Source organism: Ambystoma mexicanum, chromosome 3p (assembly GCF_040938575.1).
Source record: "Ambystoma mexicanum isolate Mex_15411 chromosome 3p, UKY_AmexF1_1, whole genome shotgun sequence".
NCBI classification, from domain to species: Eukaryota; Metazoa; Chordata; class Amphibia; order Caudata; family Ambystomatidae; genus Ambystoma; species Ambystoma mexicanum.
In genome coordinates, this window is record NC_090925.1 from 912,257,953 (window position 1) to 912,277,819 (window position 19,867).

Sequence of the window (19,867 nt, forward strand, 5' to 3'; positions counted from 1 at the left end):
GGTCCTGCGCTTCCTTGGACAGTGCTGGGGACCTGGTTCCACCCTGATGATGTAAAACATGGTGGTGGTGTTGTCGGTGAAGATCCTCACCACCTTGCCCTTGAGGGACGGAAGGAAGGACCTGAGGGCCCAGAACACTGCACGGAGCTCCAGGACGTTGATATGGAGGGACTTCTCTGTCGGGAGCCAGAGGCCTCTCGCGTGCAGATTCTCGGTGTGCGCTCCCCACCTGAAGGTGCCGGGGAGGGTGCGCCCTGCCTGGCGCCCGTAGAGCCCGACCGTTCGGCGCTCCCGGTGCCAGCGGACTCGCGGTGCTTGGCCTTGTGTTGGAACCCCGTCGCCGGGGCGTCCTCAAAGGTCTTAGAAGACCGCTCGGATTTCTTCCTCTTCTTCTCGCCTGACGGGCTCTTCCCTTCCAGCCAGTTGGCGAGGCGTTGGTGGTGGTCCTTCATGGTCCGCTCCGACATATTGCTGCAAAACGCACAGTCCTTCTCCACGTGAGTCTTGTCCTCATGTAAGCAGTAGAGACAAAAGGAGTGCTCGTCCTCCTTAAAGACGTTCTGCAGCTGGCATCCAGGGCAGACCCTGAACAGCTTTCCGGGCGTCAAGCTTCCCTTCTCCTGGGCCATGTCCGGGCCTGAGAAACTTCTGGAGTCCTCCAAAACGAAGCTCGACGAAATCTTCACCCTTGAGGCGCGCAGACGAATCCGACACGGGTCCCCGTTGATCTGATGGAGAGTCGGTGGAGCTTGAGGCTCTTTGACCGAAAAAACAAATTTTTGGAGCAAAAAGCGTGAAAAAATAGCACTAACGCTCGAGAGCAATAGCACGAGGATCCCAACACATGAACGTGCGGTAAAAATCTGAAGATGGCTGCCAGAGGCGGTGCTTAGGTAGAGGGCAGTCATTGGCTGTGGTCAGTATGACGCAGAGACCAGTGATTGGTTACTACTACGAAAGACAGATCAGAAACGAAACTGATACTGGTTTTTTCTTACCGAGGATTCCCAGCCTGACGACGGGGAATATTCATGAGCATGTGAATCCATGCCAGACCCCATGCTGGAGAAACATTTATCAGCCAACTGTGGGATGTACAGATGTTTTGATTGTGATGCAGATAGAAATAAAGATCAAAACAAGCATTCACAGAATGTTAACAATGTCTGCTCAGGATGAGATGCTGCTGAGAAGCTTTGCTTCAAAAACGTGTACTCCATTGTGATGCTATCACCTCTTCAGTTCACTGATCTAAGGAGGCGGGGGGCAGAATCTGCTCGGTGAGAAAAGACAGGTGATTGCTTCTATTGACATGTTCTCCCAACTTGTGCCCTGCTAGAATGCATCATACATGCTGCAATTAAATGTTTTCAGACATACTGAATGCAAACATTGTCACATAGCTGACACAAAGAAGTAGCAATAACAGTGTGAGGCATTTTATACCATTCCAAGATTGTGCCCATTATATTATTGAACAGCGGCAGCCATAAACAAATATAAACCAAGTTCTAATGACAACAAATAACAAAATCATCAATGTACCAAGCAGCATAAATACTAAGAATAGCAAAATAGGATGCACTGTAGAAAAACAAACACAAAGTTCTTAAAAGCAATATTTGACAACTCTCCACCTACCTAAAACTGTTCAACTTTCTTCTACAAATGAGCTGCCACTAGAACACATTTTCCCCATGATGTACCTGTTCTGCTTCACAGGGAAGCTGATTGACAACAGGGGCCCTCTACTATCCACATGCAAGAGCTCCAACTAAGTGCTAATGTTCTCTGCAACTAGACAGTGTGAGGAACCTGAGGCGATCCTCACTTCATTCTCCCAAACATCCTCTGCTCAGGTGGCCAGGGAAGGGCCATCGTTTTCGGATCCTGACCCTACGGGTGGAGATGCAAGGGAGGATCACCTGGGTAGGGGAGACTCGGAGAGTGGTAGGGGGATGTCCTCAGGTGAGACACGTTATCCCACTAGTCCATTCCATGACGAACCCTCAGTCCCAGCCGCCGTTATGGGATATTGTTACTCGCACCCCTCTGGCAGGGATAACCCAAGAAAACGTTATCAATATAAAAACACAAGGAAGAGGGAGAAGAAGAGGAGGCCCACTGAAAAAAAACATGTTATCCCGCTTTTCCTTTTGAGGACCAACCTCCCCCTCCCCCTGCCTTTATAAGCTATTGTAAACAATTTTACTTCATGTCACCTCATTCATACCATTATAGTACTGGGACAAGGAAGAGGCAACTAAGAGTAGTGCACACTAGCATGTCATTTCACCACTCTAGTACTGACACTAGGAAGAAGTCTTCAGACTGATCTAAGGGTCAGGCATGTCCCGAGTACTCCACTAACTATGGTCAGGCAATTGTACCTGAGGACTCACACCTGTAAAACCTGTCAAATGGCAAAGAAGAAACTGGCAAAGAAGGAATCTCGTGGCAAAGCAAAAAGGTTGGCATGGAGAAAGCCAAGTGAGTGTGAACCAGAGCACAGGGGCAGTTACAGAAAAACATGTGTGGGCAAGCAAGCATAGGGTGACCGGTTGCGTGACCTGTGATGGTTGGAGCGTGTGGCCTGACAACTGCGCCTAGACCGGGGATACCCTAGCTGCGAAAGCCAAAAAAAAATACAGAGATACAGAGAGCAAATAACAGTGCATGAAATATTGCTGAAGTGAAGCAGGAGAAAGCATTCTGTATGAACTGTCAAGTACTAGAAGGAATTTAAAGTTGACTTGGAACTGGTTTTGAATATCAAGAGACTGAACTTAAGTACCAGTTGGCAAGCTGTGCAAGCTGATGTCTTGGGGAAGGGAAACCTGAGACCTTATGAACTTGGTGTCTTCTTGGTAGAGGGAATCCTGAGAACATTTTGGAACTGTGTTACCTTCTTGGGGGAGGGATCCCCAAGACTTTGTGTAACTGTGTTGTCTTCTTGGGGAAGGGAACACTAGGACCATTCTTGAACAGTGTTGTCTTCTTGGGGAATGAAACCCCAAGACTTTGTGAAACCGTTTTGAAGATGGGAAAGATGGGAAAGAGGAGCTGGAAAGCAAGCCCGGAGCTGGATGAAGCTCAGAACTTTGTTTGGAACACTGTTCCTTTTATCTCTACACATTGTTTAGCATTAGTTGTTAGGCCAAATATAGGTTTTGTTCACAGACAGACTTTTAAGTTGAACTTACTAACTCAGACTTTCCTTAGTTTCTTCAGGTAGGGAATTCCCACATTAGAATAGGGCAAGATAGGCCTTAAACCATCCTGACATTTAAGTTAATAAACCATTGTTGTTTGAACTTTGAATCGGATGTCTGTGTTTTGCTTCATGATGCCTTCACAACATTAAATTGTTTGTTTATTACTGATTTAGGAATCGGAAACCAGGAGTTTTTATATGGCAATGGCCTGTGTGCAGCACCCGAATTCTGATGTAGGAAGCCCCTTTTCACCCGTATCCCGTTTGCCGGAGCACACATGTCATGTTGTTTGCTCTGAGAAGGTACCTACACTCTGTGTAGGGTTACAGTACACTAAAACATTGTTACCTTGTGAATAGAGCTCAGCCTTAGTGCGGTCTTTCTCGATGTAAACAGCGGTAGCGAGGAAGAAGGCCCCTCCAATAACTCCAACGAAGGCGCAGAGCATGAGGGCATATTGCAGGCTGCGGAACTCCCAGAGATAGGAGGATGGCTTCCCCTTCCGAATGCGATCTGAGATCTGAAACAGAGTCCCGGAGGCAAGGAGGCGAAGATTAGAGAATGATAAAAGGTCAAACTATAGTGGCAAACAGATGAAACGGTGTTAAATGGGTACGTAATTTAAAATTCAGGAGTCAAAACATTCAAGGACACCAGAAATTAATGTGCAGGCAGAAGAAGTGTACGGGATGCAGAGAGTGCGGCAGATCAAGAAGGGAATGGAGGGTGCAGTTTAGACAATGTTGGGGGAGCAGCAAAGGAATAACACAATGTGGACTTAGTAACATAGCAATTGCAAATCCCTTCAACCTCTTTGATTTCAAGGAAATCTCTCAATCACTTTTTTGAATCATAAGCACTAGTAAAACAAGAACAAATCATGAATTAAATACAATATTAGTAAATTGTGAAGATAGACATTCGTAAACTAAGATATGCTTAAAGAATGTAAAGGAAACAGATGAGACGCAAGAGCTCATTACAAAGGAACAGCTTGATGCTAAAGAACAGTAGACATGGTTTATGTAAATGAACCACTGGGGCTTTTTTGCAGAAACAAGGGTATCACCTATTAACAATAAATCAAAAGTATTCAGCATATATTAAACACAACTGAAATGCTTCTAATTTCTTGTAATCTGTATGATGTGATCAGTGCAATAACACAGCAAAGAATAACTTGAAATGCAATAGTGTACATTTTTTGTTTTTTATTCTTGTGTTTAATCATTAAGAATTTTACAAGTACAGTAATTACAGTAGTGTAATTAAAAAGAAATCAGGACTAAAGTAAAATGTCAAGCTCATTGCCATTTGCATATCAGCAATAAATAATAGGTGCAGACAAACACACGAGGTACTATGTTGGCCATTACTGCAAGGTTTTCAAAAGCAAACCGAAAAAACATGCATCACTTCATCATCTAGTAAAAGCAATATACAGAATAATACTTTATATAATCGAAGACCTAAGAACTGTACTAATCAAGTTTAAATTTCAATTTAAATTGAACGTTGTATAAAAAATCTTATTTTAAACAAAAAGCCTGAAATTAGTCACAATCTTACCTGATCTGTCAAAGGACAACAAATGTGCCTTGGGTTATCAATTATTTACATCTAAAGGAGTGTTTTGAAACCTCTATAACTTAAGTATCCTCTATTTCAAAGGAATGTATTTGTTTACCGATTTCATAAGGAAGTCAGAAAAACCCACCACCCTGGAAATGTTATTAAAGGGTTTCCCTTTGAATAGGCATTCCTACCCCGCATTTGTCAAGTTTTAAGTTTCCCTCACAGTAAGGCCACCCAAATGAAATTTGCGAGCATCAAAGAAAAAAGAATACTTGAAGTTGGAAAAATTACCTTCAAAGTGATTCTGGGTTACTCTTAGTCGTTCCCCTCCCTACTTCATAACTGGTTAGGTAAGCCTGCAAAACAGAGTGGACGGGAAAAAAAGCGACCCTGAAAGAGGATGCAGTCACTTTCAGAACTTGGCAATTGGGACGGCAGGAGCGTGCATCCATCCGTGCACCAGCCCATGCCCCAACCTGTGTCGGCAACTTTCACAGTTCATCTCCACTAGTATATATTCCGGCATGGAGGTTATGGCAAAGCATATACTTGCAGGAGACAGCTGGTAGACCATTGTGAGGAGGGAAAACCAGGATTAAGAGTATCAGAATCACCATGAAGGCATTATTTTTGTTTGGCCCCAAAATTATTTTTTTCAGCAAATGACAGTGGATTTTGTTTACTGTTGGAGGTCAATGGCACCATTACATGATTATCTTCCGTGGTCAATGACGCAGGAGGTCTCCTCTGTGACTTCACAGAAACCACTGCGTCAGGTTGGGTAGGTTTGTCCTCTAATGTCTTTGTATGTCCAAATGGTGAACATACAGGTGTTGCTATGAAGTACTGGCATTGGGGATGCCGTTATTCATCTTAGGAACAATATGAATGAATTTACGGTTTATGGCCACAGATGTATAAAACCCTGTCTTGGGGGTTACTTAAGTTTCTTGGTGATACTACTAGTGAGGCTGATCTACAGTACTTCACTTTCAAGGTGTGTATTTATTTGGGGATCTGGAACATACGTCATGACTATGAGACTTTTTGGAGCAGCCTTAGCAGAGTCATCAATAAACCCTGCAGCAAAGCAAGTCTGCAGCCAAACCATTTTCCATGCAAGTCTGCAATGTCCTGGGCTTGAACTGTCTGCAATCAGTACCTTCAATGCAGTAGTGGTGCATTAGTAAACACAGATTACAAATGTACTGCTTATCAATACAAGGAAACCGGTGATTACACCCCTAACAAACCCCTACAAAAAACCTAGAGGGAGTGGTCTTCACTATGCCAATGAACTTTGAGTTGGGAACAATGGAATTCATAGAAACCTTCATATGAATTCTGATACGAACTGTCTGGTACCGATAGCTGGAACAAAAAACGAATATTCTAGATGCAGCCTTTAGTTTTGTGGCAAGCCAGAAGGAGGACTCAGATCAGAGGACATACTTTTCAAGTAACTTTATTCAACTTAAAAGTAAGACACCTCACTAACCCTATTGCTTAAAGGGTGTTCCCTTCCTATCAATCTAAACTAAGGTGCTTGTCAATAGTTAAAAAGAAAAATAGTCCTCCATTCAAACCTATCCATTAAACTGGCTCAACCACTTAGACAAAATAGAAGAAAGTTAGGTGGAGTGCCCTGCATGCAGTTTTGCATACTAGAATATTTCCCAGGTGTTTGAGGGATTCCTCTGAGCTCTGGATTCTGCAATGTAACAGCTCTCCTCATTTCACAGTTCTTGGCAGTTTATCTAAGTTCCTCAAGACTCCCAAGTTCAACAACAAAAAGTCTTAAGTTCCAGAAAAAACAAAATGTTCAAAGTTCTTTAGATGGAGGGATATTTCTCTGATCTCCTTCCACCACTTGTGTTGCTCTCTCCCCACTAGATTCTGGTTTTGGGTACCTCCGGGGTCTCTTGTGTCTGTTCTTGACTTTCCTTATTGGTTCCCTCTGGATACCTTGGGTTTCTCTGTCCCCACTCTTCACTTAGCTATCTGGGGTATTGATAACCCCTCTCTTCTTGTGTTTCACTCAGCTCTTGTGGGTTTTTGTGACCCTTGTGGAGGTTTATCCTCTTTGGGTTTCTGGGGCTCCCATAACCCTTGCCTTTCACTTGTTCAGTCTTTCTCTCTGGGTCTCTCCGATGCTCGTATAGGGTTATTAGACTCCTTTCCTTCCCAACTCGCCCTTTCTTCTCTCTGCCCCCCTTTGACCTAGGCAACCCATGTACCTTCCGTGTTGCAGGTGAGGGTGTCTCTTTTCGGCTGCAGTGGCTTTCTTCATAGCTTGACGCTCTTCCAGACTGGAAGAGTGTGATTTTCGGGCTCCCCTCGTTGGGAGCGCAGGATTCACTACTCCCTCGGTTCCTGGTTTCAGTGTTCGTTCGCAGTCATGGGGCCCACTACATCCTTGGTGTGGACGCACCGCAGGTAAGCTTTGTTTTGGTTCGTCTTGGCTCCTCAGGCTCAGCATGCCTCGGTAATGGGACGGTAGCATCTCCCTTTCGCATTCGCCTTTCACCGCAACGCAGCTCAGCCCCTCGCCGACATACTGACTTCAGAGGTTCAACTCTGCACATGGTTTCTCCTCCTCCACTCAAGGGTCGTTAGTCCTTTATTCTTGATCTGGCAATGATAGTGGGCGTATTATTCACAGGTTGCCAAATACATGTAAAGTTCATCATTACCTTGAGCCAATCAGAGAAGTTTTGTCTGTATTATCTAGAGGCATACACATAGATATATTGTCAGTATTACGGACTACCAGGCAGGCCGATAATATCTGGTGTATAGGAGTTCACTATGGGAATGAGAGTCCTTGGACACTGGAGAGGAGTCACTCTCAGTGTGGCCCTGTTTTCCCAAAACCCTAGGGAGGTTTTTGCTTAATGGGCTCACCTGTCTAGCCTCAAAGGTGGTAGCTACACCTAGGGAAGAAGGGATGAAGTCTCCATATTGGTTGAAGTTTCCATTGCTTCTTGTTTTAGAGGCTGCATTCAATGAGCCATCTTTCCATAAGTAATGTAATCATTACCAATGTCTTTACCTCTGCATTCTTCTCTGCGACTATACAAGTTGACTGACAATAGTTAGTACTTACTAGTACTATTAAACGGTGTTGGACATTATACAGTAGCTTATTAGATATCCACTCATATCAATGCCTTTTTTTTTACTCTGAAAAGCAAACAAGTTCCACCTACTGGAAACAGTTCCCCAATTAAATTTCACGCAGGACCATGATATTTATCCAATGCTTTGCATGCATTGTGTCCAAACACTTAACCGCAAGTCAAATAAGTTGGACCCCATATGAAAAACAATGATGGTATTGTACAGAATTTCCAAGAAGACATGCAGTTTAAAAAGAAATGTGTTTCACACCTTCTCCACAAAGTCTCAAGGATTTCATGTGGGCATGAGACTTAAAATTCTATTGATTCAGCCTGCATCCAGTCTTTCCAAATACAATATTTGTCTGCATCTGCCTGGTTGGTCTGCATCGTCCTGGCACCCACACCCAAACTGTGGTGATTGCAATGCCCAGTGACCTAAGAATGGCACACAACAAACATGATTTGAAACTAAAAACGGTCAGAGGCAAGTGAGTGTCTTTTTCCAATGTCTTCCTCATGCTGCGTCCCACTTACTATGAGTGTTTGGACACAAAGCATTGCATTAGTAACGTGGGCCTTCTTAAAAATCAATTTACCAACACTGGAATTGAGAACAGTTTTTCAGTGTGTCTCTGCTTTTTTACTGTTTTTCAGTTAAAAGGGTCCTCAAAGGACGGAATTCCTTGCAAAGCTTTTGCTACAGCCAATGAGTTAAAGTGAAAGATTATTCGTTCATTTACACTTTATTTCGAGTAAAATTTCCATAAGTCAACAAATACAATGCACATCAATAAAAGACACAATAGACAGGTCAAACATGGTAAAAAAACAGTACTAATAAAAAATAATACAAATCTGCGTTTTAAATACATCATTTGGATCATAAAAAGCTGTTCTTGAGTCGTGCAAATATGAATTCACGTCTGCCAGTTATTTAGCGCTCCATGGATCTGGGTTCCCCAACAAAGGCTAATCAATTCACCAGGCGACCCACTTTTACACAATAGCTAGCCGGCACCAGGAAATTGAGTTTGTCGCACAGGAATTCAGACAGGTTCAGGAAACCATCAGTGGCCTATTGCTCTTCTCCAAGCCCTCAACAAATACGAGCCCCTGGTGAAGGTTGCAGCCTTATCTTTGGCTGCCAAACAAAGGTACAAGGCCTCTGCCACAATATGCATTCCATGGTCTTTAAAGCAGCCTCTCCTAAAATCGCCATAATATGTGCCGTTTTACACCTTTCACAATGCTGTGCATTATTTGGCCTGTGGGGGTTTGAGATAATGGAAGGAGTGACGCGAGAGGGGCGCCTGCTACCTTTTTTGTACTTTAGACTGGGCATGTTGGGTCTTAACAGGCCTTGCCCCGGGCAATGGTAGCTATGCCTCACGTAGTGTCCGCACCTCAAGTTTCAATTTTTTTAATTCAAGGTGTAAGGCTTTGTTAGCGGCCTGCAGATCCATTATTAAAGAACCTAGATGATTACAGCACACGCAATCTACATTTTTTGTCAGCTCGCCTCCTGGTAAAATAAGGTAACTCGTATGATGGTTGGGTCTACAAGAGGGCTAAACCGATTAGAAGTGTAAATATTCACGGCAACTCCAGGGGAAAAGGTCACCAGGTCTTGAGCTTCGCAGAGTTCGTTACTAACTCTAGCCGACCCAGTGAGGTTTTTTTCTCCTCCCCCTGCCGCATACCATTTGAATCTACTGGGATATTTTATCTTTCTACCCTACTTTGAACTGGAGGGTTTGGGACTTCAAACCCAGGCAGAATCTTTCCCACACCTGCCAGTGCAGATAGAGTTCTCCACTTTGTTGTTGAATCTTCCTGGGCCAAGTTCTTCATAGCCGTAAGGGACACCTTTTGTTTACATTGGGATCCATTTTTCATATCAGTGGTTCCTACTACCAAGGCCTCTGTTCGGGATCCCAATTGTATAATTTCTTCATCGACACTATAGCACAATTGTTGGTCGCTTTGTTTCGCTCGCTTTCCCAGATTTCTTTGCGGTTTTGGATGATGGGTTGGGGGGAGGAGGGACGTGTAAGAATGGGCTCGATCTCATACAGCAAGGAGGCTATTTCGTCTATCATGGCCGTTGCTTCTTTGATGTGCGAGGACAAGATGGCCGATCTCTTCCCCGCCTGAGCATTGGGAAGGGATGTAGTCGCTTTACGCTTGACCATGGTAAAATAGTACAATTTAGTGCAGATTTTGATACAGGATATCGCACCCCAATCGGGCGATCCCCACCTCCAATTCAGCAAAAGCTGCCAATAATGCAACACCCAGCTTACTACCCACGAACACCCCAGTAAAAACATTGCCTCTAAAAGCGGGTTACATGTGATTTTACCAACCACAATTACAGGGTGGTAAATTTCATTGCGGACAAAATACCGAAAAACACAGAATTTAAATTTTTTTTATTTGGGGGTCCCCCCCCCCCCCCAACTCCCATGTTTTTTACCCTTATTACACCACCTCAACCCGGCCCATTTTAACCCCTTCACCTCACTACCACCATTTATTTAATTAATGTTTGCTGTGTTATTCTTTGTTATGGTCCACTCTGAAATGTACCATGTTTTAGCTATATTGACTGGATACCCTAAACGCGCATCAAACAAATCATCCGCACAAGAACAATGTAAAAATTAGCATAATTAAACTACATTAAAAATAATATTATGCCAACGTTGAAATGTCTCCCCCATGGTCACAACCGTCCAGGCGAGGCACTCTCGAGTGCTAGAGGGGCACCAGAGTCCGTCTTCCCTCCCTCGCTTGCAATTGTGCGCGTGGGGTTCAATTAATTGTCAATGGAGAACAAGCCAATAGCAAAAAGTGAAGTGTCTCCTGTCCAAGTGACTAGAGCACATACAAAGTACTAATAAAAAAAAGTCCCAGCTGTGGAACAGTTTCCACTTTTTGGATTCACACGAGTCCAATCTTGAGAACCAATCACAAGGCACCAGCCCCAATGGCTCACAGGTGGACAGCAAAGGGGAAAGCCAGAAATGTTAAAGTTATTCAGGCTTTTTGCCTTTTTGGGTCCTCAAACCATGACCAAGGGCTGTAACTTGTGGTTTGTAGCGTGTGCAAGCTCCCGGCATATACGTGGCGTCGCTGCCACATAATGGAGATGGCATAGGGAAATAGTGATCACACCTCGTAGCCAACAGAGCCGAGAAAAAGCACAAAAAAAGCCTTCACTTGGAGGGGGCTGTTGGTCCTTTGGTGGCAAATAACACAACTAGCGCATAGCCTGTGATCCTCGCGGGCAATGTCCAGTCAGGCACTACGCTTATACAATAAACCAATATGGGTGAATATAACTTGCTGACAGCAAAGGGAGCACTTCACCTCACGGCTCCCAGCAGCCACCTTGTCCGCCGAGCGCTTGGCTGTAACAAAGTTAAAACAACAAAGTTAAAATAAAAAGGGACATAGAAATAAGTGCATTGTCAGTGCAGATGGGCTTCACAGCTCACATCTCCTGGCGGCTTTCAGCACCCCTTGTCCGCCAGCGTATAGTCAATGAGCAGGCCGCACTGGATCATGCCCACAGTCTACGCTGACACCACCAAACAGCACAACAAACAGCAGCTGTGGGCTCCTGTCAGCTCATCAGCTGGGAGGCAGGACTACGATCCGGCAACAAACAGCAGCTGTGGGCACCCGTCAGCTCATCAGCTGGGGAGACAGGACTACGATCCGGCAACAAACGTCAGCTGTGGGCTCCCGTCAGCTCATCAGCTGGGGAGGCAGGGCTCTGATCCTGCAACAAAAGGCAGCTGTGCGCGTGCATGCTAGGCTTTTTATGTAAAAGATATGTCCACTCCTGTGTTTTTCCCTACTGCTCATTTAATCGTGCGACCATCCTCGGAAGTAGTAGTCTACAGAACTTCTAAATCTTATGCATTTTACCATCTCCTTATGATATTTGAATCCCAAAAAAGATATCAAACCTTGGATTTTGTTAGACTTAAAAAACTTGACTAACACCGCATGAAACGTTTCTCTGCACATTACATATGACAAAACGAATATAAAAAATCCAATAAATATTAAATATGCACAGAAGTTGCATCTAAATCACTGCAAATCCAACAACATATGTTTGCATTGAATTTAAGTAGCACTTAATAGATGATGTGGCGAGAAGGAATCCGTAGGGGAACATTGCAATCCAGGTCAACAGAAAGACATTCCCAGTGGACAGCTTTCTGTCAGGCTACCATGAGACAGAGACTGCAATTGGAGGTTGATTGTATTGAGCCAGGCCCAAGGGACCAGACTCCACAAATCCTGATGTAACCTACACATTCAGTGTGAGGCACCAACTTATGTGGAGGATACGTTCAGCCTATACAAGCCATCTACAGTCTCAATGGTTTCCACATGCTGGCTTATGACCCAAATCCTTATTTCTGTTTCTGTTGAGCAACTTCTCGCGATAGGATGCAATTCTGCATGAGATCCAATAAAACACACCAAGCAAACCCGAGGAGTCAGCGGTTACAGAGATCTCAAGCACCAGACGAACAAAGGACACATCAACTGAATATGGTATTAAACTGGAAGTGCTTTAATACTGCAACACACATTGCTATCTGATGTGATTGTGGTATGTTGACTGTCTCAATTTGACGGCTGTTCCGACTCTGCATTACTCACTAGCAAGTGGAAAAAGGAGACCAACTGTACATAAGAGCCTATATGATCCCACGCTCAATGAATACCTATCTTACGGCATACCACCCAGCTTATAGCGATTTCACAATTGCAAAAAGACAGAGGATTTGGCAACTTTTAAAAAATCAACGAAAAATGACATGTTTGCAAAAACACCTGTGACATTTTTTTTTTCTAAAAAGGACGTTTTTTAAAGGACACAAAAACTGAATTTTATTTTTTAAAGTAACGCTAACATGGGCAAGAAAGGGAGTGGTAGGCCAGAGGAGGAGCAGAGGTCCAGAGAAGGAGCAATGGACAAGAGGAGCCAGTGAGGCATTGGTGGGTCAGAGAGGGAGCGTTGCCAGAGAAGAAGCAGTAGGTCAGAGAGGAAGCGGTAGACCAGAGAGGAAGCGGTAGGCCCGAGAGGAAGCGGTAGACCAGAGAGGAAGAGCGGTAGGCCCGAGAGGAAGCGGTAGGCCCGAGAGGAAGCGGTAGGCCTGAGAGGAAGCGGTAGGCCTGAGAGCATGTGGTTGGGGTAGAGTGACCCCTTCCAGCTTGGAGCAGGAGGTTTCTAAATAAAAATTCAAAACAAGCCATGCCCTAGGTATGACAAATGGGAGTTGGGGGCTCACTGATTCAATGAAGCCCGAAAAAATACCCCCTTGTGCCAATTATGACAACAATGCCACTCATAATATCTCAATGTCTCCCGGTACAGTTGCTCACCACAGTTCTCTTGTTTTTTCACAAATGCAACTCGCAGTTTGCTCTTCCAGGTACCAAAAAACTCACCCTCCAAGCAGAACATTGAATCTCCAGCCCACAGCCGAACAGAGAAACACCAGAACCGTTTGCAAAAACCGTGCTGGAAAAGTGGGAGGGGCTAAGAGATGTTTAAAAGCCTCCCAGCTATGTAGCCCTCTCCTGGGCACGGATTGGTGCAGGAGATCAGCTGAGCACTGTAACCAATGGGGAGGCGAGACAGTCACTTCACACAGAGCCCGGTACTATAAAAGCAGACTGTTACGAACCCTCAGGGCATCTTTCGGAAATGGTCATTGTGGCGCCGTTGGCGTTGTATCTTGAGCATTCAGATCCCCATACCTAAAATGGCCGCTGTATCGCAGGGTGACGGTACAGTGGTTATGAAGGCAGTAGATCATGCTCCTCCCATCCGTGCTGAGAAAGTACTTCCGGTATCGAATACAGTACGGCATCGCGTTGCTACTGAATACAGAAGCCACGCTTCCCGAGTATCGCAGCTAGGGACTCCTAGGGGTTCATTCTGAGGTTGGAGGTAAGTATTGGTTTTTACCGGCATGGCGGAAAGAGGGAGTCCGATCTGGTACCACGCCGCTATTTACAGGCTATTCCGACCTCGCAGGCACGAGCTTTCCGCCATGCCGGTAAATCCCCTAGCGGCATACCGCTAAAGGGCCCGTTAAACCCCTTACCGGCATGAAGCGAGACGTTCTTAACAACACCGCCATCGAAACTTCGCCGTCCGTAATTAGCGGTGACCGTAATTTACAGATACCGTAAATTACGGTCACCGCTAATTAACGGATATGGAAATTACGTCATTGCACAGGAACGGGAAGGAGCGCGGCGGCCATCTTTAAAAACACAATCCATTGCCATCCTCTTCATACAGGACCCGGAGGCATATTTGGATCGGAAAAATAGCCATTAGAGACCAGCATCATGCCGAAAGCACTGAAAAAGCAGCCGCCCGCATAAGGAAGGAGCGCTTTACACAGGACGAGCTCCAGGTACTGGTGGACACTCTGCACGAACATGCAGAGATAGTATTCAGCTGTGACATGCGTAGGCCCACCATCGTCAGGAAGAAGGAGATCTGGGACTTGGTTGCACAGAGGGTGAGCGCCGTAGGAAACACCCCCCGCACCACAAAGGACTGCAGGAAACGGTGGGATGACCTCTGTCTCAGGGTGCGGGCCATCCTATCGGCCAACCGAAGTCAGGCCCTGGAGACAGGAGGAGGCCCAGCTTCTCCCATCAAAATGATGCCCTGGGAGGAAACGTGTGCAGACATGATGGGCACAGAAGCCATAGAAGGGGTTGGCGAAATGGAGTGCGGTGCTCCGTCATCCGCTGATGGAGGTGAGTGTCATGAGTCAAGACAGTAAATGTATTCCTAATGTAAGGCACCGCCAAGGGCTGGGTAAGCTGTTACATCATGTATGGGAACCCCCCCCCCCCCAATGAAATCATGCCGTAACAAGTGGGACCCAGGCTGATGTCAGGTGCAAGGCTGCAACCCATATTGGCCATACCACACAAAGAGGCTGTCAATGTGAGTCACCACAGTACTCCGCCAACATGAGTGACCCAGACATCTGCATGCATTTTCCATCCAAGCCCAGATCACTGTCCCACTCACCACCCAAATGTCAACAAAACGCTGCAAACCCATTGTGATACCATAGGCTTGAAGAAATGCTGACCCCCAAATCATTGCTCATGCTGTCTCTCTCTTCCCCCCCACAGGCAGCGGGCATGAAAGTGAGGACCGGGAAGCCACCCGGGCCAGTACCTCCAGGGGCAGAGCCAGGGGACACCGTATACCTGCAAGCAGGAAGAAAACACATGCAACACCACCTGCTCCAGCAACCCCCATGGAGGGTGCACAACCCCCACCCGCACCCCTACCCATGCCTGCAGTGCCGCCGGACACATGCCCCACGGTGCACTCTGAGGAGTCCAGTGTGGCAGGGGAAAATGCTGCCATGTGCCTCCTTGATGTGCCAGACAGCCCCACATCAATTTCCGTGGCCAACGTGGAGGACACCAATGACATTGGACATAGCCCAGACACTCCATCATACAGCCAGGTGGCACACAGTGACTCCGGGGAGAGTGACACCCCAGGGCTCACAGGCCAAGGAGTACCACCTGCCTTTCCTGGATCCACTTCCCCTGCAGAAAGTCCCGAAAGGGCTACAGGCTCAATACCAAGCCTGCCAAGCACATCGGCCACACCGGCCATGGGTGCAGTGCGCTCCCAGCACCTCACGGGCCTGATTGAGGAGTTCATCCGGGACAACTGCGAATCAAGGTTGGAGTGGCACAATGACCTTCAGGCTCTGAGCGAGGTGATCACTGAGAGCACAAACCGGCTCTGTGAGGTGCTGGGCCGGATCGCAGATGCCCTGGAGGCAGCACCCCCCAGACCACAGCCCCAGTGGGAGTACCCACCCTCCCAAAGCTCCTCCACGCAGACCAGCCCTGTCAGTCGGTCACTGCGTACATTGCGCCGCCACGACATGGATCCCCCCTGGCTCTGGGAGTGCACATTGACCATACTGCCACACACTTGTGGCCTATGTTGCACTGATCGGACTATTGTGGGGTTGTTGTGGGGGGAGGTGAAGGGGGGTGAGGGTGTGTGTGGGAGTTGGGGGAGGAGGGGTGAGGGTGTGTGTGGGAGTTGGGGGGGAAAGGGAAGGGGGGTGAGGGTGTGTGTGGGAGTTGGGGGGGAGGCGGAGGGGGGTGAGGGTGTGTGTGGGAGTTGGGGGGAGGTGGAGGGGGTGAGGGTGGAGGTTTTGTTGTACACGTTTCTACATTATTATTCAATGCACTGGTTGATCATCCCTAAAAAACAGAGTGGACATTGATCATTGTGCATGTGTCTTTTAATGTCTCACAGTGCATGGTGTATATGTATCCCCACACCCAGTGCCGAATGTCCTGTCATCCTCACACCCTCAGCTGACTTGTGAGTCAGAAATATTGTCCGATCAATGATTGCCGCACGGAACGTCCCTCCTGTGCATCGGCACCGTGATGCTGTCCTGCCATTCCTTCCTCCTCCCCCTCATCATCATCTGGTGGTAGCAGTTCTACGTCAGGGGGCAGTGGCACGTTCCGACGGATGCACATGTTGTGCAGCATTACACATGCCATGGTGATCTTGGACACCTTCTCGTGGCTGTAGATGAGTGCCCCACCCGACCGGCTGAGGCAACGAAATCGTGCCTTCAACAGGCCGAAGGTCTGTTCTATCACCACCCGTGTACGGGTATGGGATCTATTGTAGTCCTCCTCGTGCCTGTTCTGTGGGTTGCGGACCGGGGTCATGAGCCACGGCTTCAAAGGGTAGCCAGCATCACCTGCATGAGAGTGGAATGAAGGTAAGTGTTTGTGCATTCATGGTGGAGAATTGTACTAGTCTTACATGGCCGCAGGTGATTACTGGCCATACACACATGTCCCAGGATACAGTCACCCCCTTACTGGCCCGGCTATGTGTCATGTGCAATGGAATGATGGAGGGGGTAGCTTCTCCCTGATGGGTCATGGTGTGCACTCACGTCTTGTTGCATGTGCATCGTATATGCATGCAGCAGTGTTGGACTGCATTCATTGATGTCTTGCGCGAGACTTGGTGAAAGGGGGTGTTGGCTGTAGTTGGTAGCATACTCGTCATTCTGCACGGATCCCTACCATGGTGACTTGCAGCAATCCTATGGGGGTGCAGGACCAGTGACACGCTGTAGGATCCCTGTTAGACTCACTTCTATGTATTCCCAGGGATGACTGTCCTGTGTGTTGAGATGCAGGAGTCAGCGACATGGTGCTATTGCACTGCATGGTGCACGATGCCCCTACGGTGTGTAAGGGCCGCCGATGAGTGGTGCATGTGTTGTGGTATCTGGCCAGGTTTCCTGTTAGTCATGTAGTGTTAGATGTCGGCTCGAATGCATCACTGTGTGGTTATGTGGTCATGTGCCATGTCACTTGCCTTGGAGCACAGTGTGCTGTGAGGTGCACATCGTGCACTGGCGTGAACATTCCCACCCAGGTGGAGTATGCATCTCCCCCCCCCCTTTCCCACCCAGGTGGATTATGCATCTCTCCCCCTCTTTCCCACCCAGGTGGAGTATGCATCCCCCCCCTTTCCCACCCAGGTGGAGTATGCAGACAATCTACTCACAGCCCCAATGCACTGCCATGGCCCATTCAGGTTACTCACCAAGCAGCCAGGCACGTCGTCCAGCATGTCGCTCCATGTAGCGTGGCAGTGTTGAGTTCCGCAGGACCAAGGAGTCATGAGTTGATCCGGGGTATCGGGCATTGCAATGTGTGATGGCTTTACTAGCATTACACACCATCTGGACGTTGATGGCGTGGTATTGCTTGTGGTTGCGATACGGCACCTACATGGCATGCAGGACCACCAATTCAACGTGGGTGCAGTCGAGGGCACCTATGCAATTTGGCATGCCTGCCAGTGCATGGAAGGCAACTTTGGTGTCATATATCTCCTGGGGAGTCCGGGGTATGGATATGTAGTCCCTTGTGTGGTTGAGGAGGGCATCCAGCACTTGGTTGAGTATCTGGGAAAATATGGGCTGTGAAATGCCATGCATGTGCCCCACTGTATGCTGGTAGGTGCCTGTGGCAAGGAAGTGGAGCACAGACACTACCTTCAGTAGAGGGGGGATGGCAGTACTGATTTCTATGCGGCTCACTATATCGTCATGTATCAGGTCCACTATGGTGGTAATGGTGTCCCGGTCAAGCCGGTACAGGGTGTGGATCTGCTCTGGTGTGAGGTTGAAGGGGGTGGCTCTGATGCGGGGGATTGGTGGCTGCACCGGTAGGGCATGCTGGGCCTGTCTCACCCTCCTTCTCCTCCTGTGTATTCTCTGTGGTGGGGGCTGTGGTTGTTGTTGTTGCTGTAGTTGCTGCCTTAGCAAGCAGGGCCTCCAGCTCCAGGAATGCTGCTACAATTGGTATCATCTTGGTGAGGGAGGGGGTGTGGTGTGTGGGTATGCTCCTTTTGTGCTGTGCCAGACTCCATTGCCTCCACCTGTGCTGATTGAGTGCACCTGTTCCTCTTGGTATTTACTCCATGGCGGTAAGGTACTTTGCGGTCTTGTGGAGGCCGTTTTTCCATGTCCGCTTTACTTGGGATCAGCTCCGGTTTACGCCATGCCGCTAATTTCAGCATGGCGTGTCGGGCACGCGCCACTAAACCGCTATTTACGGCACCGTAAACAACGGTCTGGTGGGTCAGAATGGGCCGTAACGGGAAACGATGCCGGTAGTGTTTTACCGGCATCGTTTTTCCCTTACCACCCAACTCGGAATGACCCCCCTAGACTTTTGCTTACATTCTGAACCCTTGATTCACTGTTCCTTTTCTTTCTTTCCATCTATCAGGAACTTATTCATTTCCCCCGTGTCCAACGGCTCGCCAATCCGAGGATCATCAAACCCAGATACTTCCCGGGAACTTCACAACTTAAGTAGACATACAACTACTTCACATCCATAAAGAGCTGATTTAGGATACACAAATTTACCATCTTATTTCCTCCTTTAATTTAGCACCACGCGGACTACGTCTCCAAACCGCCATCTCTACCCACTTGCGGAACGTTTCCCTGGGTATATCTTTCCAATCTCCATTCAGGATTTCGGTACAAGTATTTCCCATTACTAGTTGCTTCTATTTCCCCGTCATCTCTTTATTTGATTAGTGTTTGTATTCCCACAAAGATCCTCTCTCCCATCTCCCTTTGTGGATTCAACCTACTTTAGCCACGACAACAACTAGCTTCAAGGGTAGGATATTTATCCATTAAATAAACTTACCTGTCTCCTATTTTCTCTTGTATCCGTGTTAGCTTGTCATTTCTCGTTGTAGCCATTGCTGGAACCGGATAGAACGCTCTGACGTCTCGAGGACGATCCGATGGCAACTAGCTACCCCCTGAAGACACACACCAGAGACAAGCTCTGTCCCGCTTCCAGCGATCACCATCTTCAAAGGTTTTCTTCCCCTCGAGGGTTTCCCTGGTGTTTTCACACTGTGCTCTCTTTACCTGCACAGTGAAAGTACGCCAGGTGAATCACTCCTGTCCACAATCTATTGTTTGAAGATCAGGTAGGATTTCGTATTCTTGTACGTGAGGGTGATTGTGTGCGTCTCCCAATTTATTGGAGCGCAGTAACCAATTGAGACATAACACAGACATCAGCAGAGGCTCAGTGTGGATTGTACAGGTGAGGTCGCAGATGGAGTTGGAGAGGGACCAGGAGACCAGGCAGAGAAAAGATGGCAGAGCCAAGTGTTGGAGAGGGGGAGTTTGAAAAGTTAAGGTATTTGACAGAGGGTGGTATCAGAGGTATGTAGTGTGGAGTGGTGTACTGTGGTAGCAGTAGAGGAAGGTGGTAGCCAGGGCGATAGTAGCAGTAATGCAGGAAGTACTTTTCTTAGTGGTAGAGCAGGAAGAGTTG

At 47.2% G+C, this 19,867-nt stretch overlaps 1 protein-coding gene across 2 annotated transcripts in view; it reads right to left on the reverse strand.

Annotated features, from left to right (window-relative positions):
- Positions 1 to 19,867, reverse strand: part of SPNS1 (SPNS lysolipid transporter 1, lysophospholipid) — an 824,969-nt gene that overhangs the window by 26,058 nt on the left and 779,044 nt on the right. For both annotated transcript variants that reach the window (XM_069652177.1, XM_069652176.1), the window contains exon 12: positions 3,564 to 3,735. In XM_069652177.1, the coding sequence (XP_069508278.1) occupies positions 3,564 to 3,735 (172 nt within the window). The remainder of the gene's footprint in view (positions 1 to 3,563; positions 3,736 to 19,867) is intronic.